This window comes from Belonocnema kinseyi, chromosome 5 (genome assembly GCF_010883055.1).
Source record: "Belonocnema kinseyi isolate 2016_QV_RU_SX_M_011 chromosome 5, B_treatae_v1, whole genome shotgun sequence".
Classification (NCBI taxonomy): Eukaryota; Metazoa; Arthropoda; class Insecta; order Hymenoptera; family Cynipidae; genus Belonocnema; species Belonocnema kinseyi.
In genome coordinates, this window is record NC_046661.1 from 80,392,061 (window position 1) to 80,400,958 (window position 8,898).

The 8,898-nt window shown below is 26.1% G+C and overlaps 1 protein-coding gene across 1 annotated transcript in view; it reads left to right on the forward strand.

Moving 5' to 3' along the window:
- Positions 1-6,948: 6,948 nt before the first annotated feature.
- LOC117173034 (facilitated trehalose transporter Tret1-2 homolog) overlaps positions 6,949-8,898 on the forward strand; it is a 5,173-nt gene continuing 3,223 nt past the window's right edge. Inside the window, exon 1 of the mRNA XM_033361393.1 lies at positions 6,949-7,088. Coding sequence (XP_033217284.1) covers positions 7,043-7,088 — 46 coding nt within the window. The 5' untranslated portion in view covers positions 6,949-7,042. The remainder of the gene's footprint in view (positions 7,089-8,898) is intronic.

Below are 8,898 nucleotides of genomic sequence, written 5' to 3' on the forward strand. Positions count from 1 at the left end.
AGGGCGCATACTTTGAATAAAATATTTGTTATCATTCTCTTGAAATAAATGTGTTTTTTTCTTGAAAAAATACCGGTTTCATATGTATACACCTGGTAACAGCATGACGAAATTTTTAAGTTCATCATGATGAATAACATTTTCACTTTGACTGCCATCAGTGACTAACACTTATCTCGTGCTTAGCACTCGATTTTTTCCAAAATGTGAAATTTTCTACAATATAAAGGGAAAATTCGATGTACTTGATTGAATAAAAATATTTATACAGGATGATAAAAAAACTCTTTAATTTCGAAGAACACAAAAAATTCGTCAAAGTGTATTTTAGCCTTTATTTATTTTGGTATGAGAACTCACTTTAAAATAAATTTAGTACGAACAACAAATGTTTCCGTGGTTTTGATTGTTCGGAAATATAGATTTTCTTGCTTGAATTTTTAAGGGATTTAAATAACACTTAAAGTAAGTTTGAAGGCTTTTCCTATTGGGGGATGTATCCTAAAGTTACGTTTAAGTGTTTTACAAACCCAATTATTCAATCAAAATATTTACCGTGGTTTTGCTTTTTAAGAAATATCAATGTCCTTGCTTGAAGCAAAAAAGTACATGTTTCCCACATATTTTTGTGAATGGATTTTCGATATCAATATTTTAATGAAAAAATCTCTCGCCTTTATCATTTTTGGGACGTCATTATTTTTTCTTGAATCCTTTTTTCGTAACTCTTTTTGGCATGCGCAACTTTTGTCTATCAATTTGTTTTTGTGCCTTTTATCGTTTTTTCAAAAAAAAATTTCATTTTTATGACTAATACCAAAACTAGGTATTCTGTCAAAAAATAATTCATATAAAATTTGTAGATGTGTTTTGGGTGCACAATTTTTATTGAATAATGTTTTTTCTTAACTTGCGTCGTTTTTCGGAAAATTGAATATTTTTATTTTCTAAATTATTTTTCACGAAGAAAACAAAAACTTTGCCTTCTATCAAGAAGCAATTATTAACAAAATTTTAGATCTTTTTAAATTCATAATTTTTATTACTTTATCTTTTTTCTAGCTCGCATAGTTTGATCACAAAATGCAATTTTTATTTATTATTATTTTTTGTCTGATGCAAATTTGAATTTTCGATTTTTCAAGAAAATCTAAAAATTGTTATGATAATCTTATAGAGCTTTTAAAACGCAAAGTTTTTTTCCTCAACTTTTTTTCATATTGAATTAGTGCGTTTCAGTGTATATCCATGTGAGGCTGGCATCAAGACCATTCTGCTGACCTTCTATAACATTCTCAAAACACGTCCAAAAAAAAAATAATAATAAAGGAGCACTTCATAAAAAAAGAGATCAGGTATCCTTTTAATACAAAGGGGGATATAAAACTCTTTAACAAGAAGCAGAGCTAAAAACTTCAGAGAACATACCACTCGTTACAACAAAACCACCGTTGCAGATACCCGATAATGCCAACATGAGAAATAGGAGATAAAAAATCCAGCAATACATTTTTCTCAGGCTGAACCAATTTATTAGCTGCAACTAATACTGCTCTCCCTGATTTGCTCCCTGAAGATATTGATCTCTGGAATCTGAACTGAATCCAATCCAATCTAATTCCCTCCAATCCACTTCAATCCAATTCCCTCCACGTAGATCGAATCCGCTCCAATACAGTTCAATTCATTATAATCCGAATCCTTCTAATCGACTCCAGTCGAATCCATTCCAACCCATTTCATTTCCAAGTCAATCCATTCCAAGCAATTCCAAGCCAACTCATTCCAATCCAATTTTTTCCAATCCATTATAACCCAACCTACTCTAATAGAATCCACTCTAATCCATTCAAATGCATTCCAATCAACTTGCATTGAATCCACTCCAATTCACTCACATCCTGTCGAATCCACTTTAATTCATTCCAGTTCACTCCAATTCAAGCTAATTCAATTTATTCCAATCAATTGAAACCCAACCCACTTTAATCAAATTCACTCTAATCAACTCTAATACATTTAAATCCATTTCAATTGAATCCACTCCAATTCACTCACATCCTTTCGAATCCACTTGAATCTATTCCAATCCACCCCAATTCAAGCTAATTCAATTTATTCCAATCAATTGAAACCCAACCCACTTTAAATGAATTCACTCCAATCAACTCTAAAACATTTAAATTGACTCTAATTGAATTCACCCCAATCGTTTTCAATCAACTTTATTCCATTCCAATCCAATCCGTTGTACTCCAATTCATTCCAATCCACTCTATTATAATCTAAACCAATGCAATCCATTCTAATCCATTTTATTCCACCATAATCCATTACAATCCACTCAAGTTGAATCCATTCCAATCCATTGTAATTGAATACACTCCAATCCAATTCAACCCACTCCAATCTGTCACAATCTGCGCAAATCCATTCCAATTTAATTCAATCCAACCTACTCCAATCCAATGCATTCCAATCCACTTCAATCCATTATAATCCAATCTACTGCACTCCCGTCCACGCCAATCTTTTTCAATCCAGCACAATCCATTCCAATCAAATTTATTCCAATCCGATTCATTCCAAGTTAATCAAATACCACCCATTTCATTCCAATCCATTCCAATCCATTCTAACCCAATTCACACCAATCGAGTTCAGTCTTATTCATTCCGAACCATTCCAAAACACTCCAATCCATTGGAATCCAATCCGATCCATTCCAGTCCCCTCCAATCCATTCCAGTGCAATTCATTCCAATACAATTCAATTTTGAGAGGTAGGACGAGTCACCCATTATTTTTTATCACTTTAGTCATCACACTCATTTACTTTATAATACACTGTACTCTAAATAAAAAATTTTCGGCCGATCCTAAAAAGCACTATTTTCGGTATCGTTCGCATTACCTAAAGTCACACTTATAATGGCGGTGTGATAAAAAAGCTATTTAATTTATATTTGTTACGGGGATATTTAAAAAAATGTGTTTTTCAATACATTTATTGTCACAGGTTCCATATTTGCGGCAGGGTTTGGTGCCATCGTAGTCTGGTCTTCGCCAGAAATTCCTCACCTGGCAAGTGAAAAATCATAAATTCTCATCACCAATGTTAACATTTCCTGGAGAGTATCTCTCTTTTCTTTAGGATTTTTAATCACCTTGTTCTAAGTCCCTTTTTTGTTGTTGTTTGGATTGGTATAAAATGGACTTTAATATTCTTTTTACTGCCACATATCACTGCGTGGTTCCTGATAATTTTAGCAAAAAGCTACATCATTCTACTTAGACATAGCAAAACTCTTCGCAGGAACTGGTCACTATTCGAATTTCCATAGAAAAGTCGAATAATGGATATAGGAAAGCTTTCTTCACATATAATCAATTGAATTTTATTCTTCTCAAGCTTCCAATCATCTCCTTCGTTTTGTTCTTATTCATGTCAGATTATTCATATTTTTTATAGATAAATAAAAAACTGAAGAAGATAGAAATAAGCGTAATCAATTTGTCAAGATTGGAAAAAGATAAAACAGAATCTAAATTAAATTCTTATCGATACAAAATTTTTAAAGCAAATCCTAAGAAGAAGGGATCATACAAACAATATTTTCTGACACATAATTCAAAAACCAGAATGGTAATCGTAGAAGCTAAAGAAGCGTAGTTTTAATCTCAGACAATCAAGTTTGTGGAATTGATTAGAAATCTAAAAAATCGGAAAGCTTTAACAATTGTCATCTTCTTAGAATTCATTGTTGTATTTCTAAATTTATTTCCTTCTAGTAGCACTCAGATAGTGAAAGGACTCAGGAGAAGCTTATTTATTTATTTGTTCTTCGTTTCTGCAAATTTTTATTAGTAATAAACTTTTACACTAAGTTAAAAAAAAACACATGGACATATAATTTCGAAAATTAAATTCAGATACTCATTCCACAGCATGATAAGCATTTCAAAAAATGATATGTTTGTGATAGAGATAGGTTAAAAATAAATAAACCTTTATGACACAAATTATATAAAATATTCAATCACATTACCTTGAGCCAAATAATTAACTTTTGTTGCTGAATAGAGACAAATTAAAATTTCATCTTTATGTTACTTGTGTAAAAAAACTAGTCGGCGAATAAGTAATTAACCAGCTCATAACATAAAAAGCATTAAAGAATTATTTTCAGTGAATCATTGAAGTAACTTTTACTCTATCTTTTTCTAAAAATTTAAGTTATTTATAACATTTTAAACTATTCAAGGAAAAATTAAAATATATTTGCACATAATTTCGATATCCGAATTCAGATGCTCATTTCACATTGCAACACTTTACAAAAAAATGTAATTGGAAAGGAGTATAATTTTCATTCCAAAATTCAGATCAGTTTTCATCTGCATCTTTTAAAAATTTTTATTTAATTTATAAAATTATCAAATTTTCGTGACTGAATATTAATTTAAAAGAAAAAATCAAAACATTTGTACATATTATACTGAACATTAAATGAAAATATTTATCTCAAAACACCAGCGTCATTCCTAAAAATTACTTAATGAAAACTACTATTAAATAATTAATTTATGTTGCATAAATTTAAGAAACTAGATTTGAATCTTTATTCAATTTGATATTTAAAAAAATATTTAGCTTATATCACTTGATTATTTTACTAAATGAGAAGCATTCGACTATAATTCTCACTAAAACCTTCAAATAATTTGTAGTTAATACATTTTTTTAATTTGTACTTTCATTTCTAAAATTTTTGTTTAATAGTGAACTCTTAAAATAATTCTAGAAAATGTTAATTTTAGTGAAATCAGTACATAATTAATTAATCAGTTTACAACATAAAAAGCATTGCACAATTATTTTTATCAAAACATTCAAATAAAATTTACATTGTATTTTTCTTCAAATTTGAAACTGCATTTATGTATATCTAAGTTATTAATAACCTTTCTAACTAAGTTTTAAAAAATTCAAATATATGTGAATATAATTTTAAAAATTGAATTTAGATACTCATTTCACAAGATCACTAGCGCCATAAAAAATCATATAATTTTCATAGAAGCATATAAAAGAAAAAAGTCAACTTTTATTATGAAAGTAATCAGCTAATAATGAATTAAACATTTCACAACATAAAAAGCACCAAAAAATTATTTTCATTAAAACAATCAAATTATTTTCACTTTATATTTTTTTAATGCAAACCTTCATTTCCTAATATTTGGATTTATTATTATATTTTAAAATTGTTCTAGGCAATTTAATTTTTAATATAATCAATTAATAATTCCTCAATAATTTCAAAACATACAAAGCCTTGAACAATTATTTTAATTGAAATATTCGGATAATTTTTACTTTATGTTTTTATAATTTTAGACAAAATTAAAACGTATGCATAAATAATTTTGAAAATTAAATTCAGATATTCATTTTACACCATCGCAAACATTTAAAAAAATTAAATAATTATAACTGATCATATCGAAGATATTTAAAATAAAACAAAACTTCTAGTATACAAATTCTAGCAGAAATTAAATTGCATAACTTTAAAGTCAATAATTCATTGATCAGTTTGGAACATAAAAAATTATATTTTTATGAAAATTTTAATTATTAATATATATATATATATAATTATATCAGGAATAATGATAATTATTGATTCTAATAATTTATTATAATTGGGATAATATATAATATATAATCATTGGGATATTCAAATAATTTTTTATTTGTTTTTAATTTGAAATTTTCCTTATTTGAATTTGATTTATTGATAAGCTTTTAACTTTTTTTAAACATGTAACTTTTAACAGAATCAGTTAATAATTAGTAAATAAAAATTTTCTGAAAATTTTAATTATATTATAATTTTGAAAACTAAATAAAGATACTCATTTCACAACATCTCAAACATTTAAAAAAATTATATAATTGTAATAGAGTTATGTTAACTCTTTAAGACCCATTGGGATTTTTTTTCCCAAAATCGCGTTAAAAATCCATAACTTTGCAAAAAATTAATATATTTTTAATTTCTTTAATGCATACACAAAAAATTGTTTTTATTGTTTGTAAAAAATTTGAAACTCTATACAAAAGATACATGTTTATTATAACAAGAATATGTAAATAGTCAATTACATAACCTCAATGTAAGTAATATATTATTTACGTTACTTAATTTAAAAAAATTTAAATTCAATCCTCAAGTAAGTGCATTTTTTGAAACAAAATTAATACGTCGTTAATGAATCAGTTTGTAAAATAAAAATAAATAAACATTTATTTCTATGGAGACATTAAAATAATTGTTGCCTTATATTTCACTGAAAATTTAAAGTATTATTAATCTTTTAAACTAATTACATAAAAACTTAAAACAAGTTCACATACACTTTTGAAGATTGAGTTCAGATAATTATTTCACAACATCGAAAACATTTTAAAAGTTATTAAATTGTAATTTATTTTATTTAATTATAAGCAAAAATTGACGTTTTCGGCATAATAATAATTAATTACAAAATAAGAGCTGTTATTGGAAGTAAATTTAAAAAGACACAAATCGCGATAATTATCGGCGATCAATAATATACTTTTTTATATAATATACTTTTTTAAGAATTTCTACATCAATGGATCTCTACTAATGGAGGTTACGTGTTTTTACATATAGGAAGATTTTGGAATGATTTGTTCCATTTCTTCCTTGGAATTATTTTTCTTACGTGACTTTTAATATTGAAAATAAATGCATTTTTTTATTTCTCTTTTACTTTACTTGTTGACTTCTTATTCACATATATGTATGAAATATTGATTAAATCCTGATAGATAAACTACTGCGAGATAAGAATAAAAAGAAAGATATCGTTTGTTATTTCCAATCATAAATAATCTCAACAGGCATGTATGAAGTAGGATCCTTCTGTCAAATTTAATTGCTAAGTAAAAAGTTATAATTTTATTCCGAGTTTTTTAAGTCATCGAAAAAAAAGTGAGGACAAGAAAATGTCTGGAAATACAAATTTATTACAATATGCAGCTACTGTCACAGGTGGGGTATAAAAATAGTGTTAATCAAACTTTGTTCCACTTAGAAGTGTGATATTATCTTGTTAATCTAGTAAAGTTTGAAATAATTAATAAAGTTCTCTGGTAAAATTTCACAACAATTTAAAATTAGAAAGCAAAATGGGGATAACCACTATCAATTTAAGTGAATTCGATTCCGGACAATTGATAAAAATCCAAAAAAAGTTTAGGCGTCTTTATCCAACGAATTCTACAAATTCGAGTCGATTCAGAAGAATTAAATTAAATTGAAACTAAAAGAAATCTATTGAATGCAGTGGGATCAAACTGAATTAAATAAGATTCAAAGGAATCAAGGCGAATTCTAAATAATTTGAGTAAATTCAATTCAAATCAAGCGAATTTAAATTAATTCAAAAAATTAAAAAATAAATCAAGTGTCCTTGGAAGAGTTGAAGAAATTTCGAAAGATTTCGAGTGAATTAATAATAATCAAATAAATTGAATCCAATAAAATTTAACATAATTCTAAAGTATTCGGAGGAATTTAAAATAATTCAAGCAGATTAAAAATATTTAAATTAATTTTGATGAACTTAAGAGAATCAACAAAAAATTAAAGTAAATACAAAATAATTGATAAACATGTATAACAATCTGAATTAGATATTAATTAACACCACTAAAGCAAGCAGGAAAAAAATGATTTGTCAATTAATCTAAATTTAACAACATTGTGTATTGTCAAAGTCTTTCAATTATTAAAAAAGAAATTATTATTAATTACTCACCATATTCTTTTAAAAACCTAGTTCAGAAGAAATTCAACAATATTTTATAAACATTCGAAAACCTTTCAAAGTTTGAAAATATTTTTAATTTCTTCAAAGCTTTTAATAGTCCTAAATGCCTATGAATCTAACTCAAATTATTTTTAAAATTGTAAACAATATTCAAAAATTAATAGATTTGCCTCAAGGTCTTCCAGGTTTTTTTAATATTCTTAGATATCTTTTGTAATATCTTTACTTTTTTTAAATGTAACAAAAAATGAATTTAAAAAAAAGAAGAATATTTAAAATTTTCGCAGAAATCGTCAGAAATGTTTACTATTTTCTTAAAACCTTTTGAAATTACCAAAAAGCTTTAAAATTTTGTATCGAAATTTTCAAATAAATTTTTGTGGATAAATATCTTTTCAAGTTTTTTTAGGAACCTTAAGAAAAGTTTTTAATAACTTTAAACGTATCAAAATCCTTCAGAAGCTTCGACTTTTTTTTTAATCTACTAAAATCTATACTTTGCTGAAAAAAGATATCTCTTTTCAAATTATAAACTTGATTTCAAAATTTTTGATTTTTTTTAGTAAATAATATCTTCTGAACTGGTTTGATTTTTTTTTAGAATTTTTTAAACTCTTGCAAGATTAAAAAAATTACACATGAAACTTTTAGATTGTTTGCGAAAATTGTGAAAATCTTTTAGAATGCTTAAAGAAATGAAACAGTCTTTCAAAATGAAAAATCAACTATTATATTTTTTTATAAGAACTCACCTCTTTAGTTAACCTAGTACGTTAATTTTATAACAAATTGTTGAATTTTAAAACAAAACAAAAATTAATCTTTCACCAAAAAAGATTAATTGTTATAAACCAATATAATATTTGTTATGTCAACGAAAAATTGTTTTAATTATATATTAAAACATTCGGATTCATTAAAAAAACAAGCGAAAGGGGGAGGGTCGGTAAGGCCGGTTTTTGGCCTAATTTATTTTTGGACCAAAAAATCTGAAAAAATCATGGTAGTATCTTATAAGTATCCCGAGTC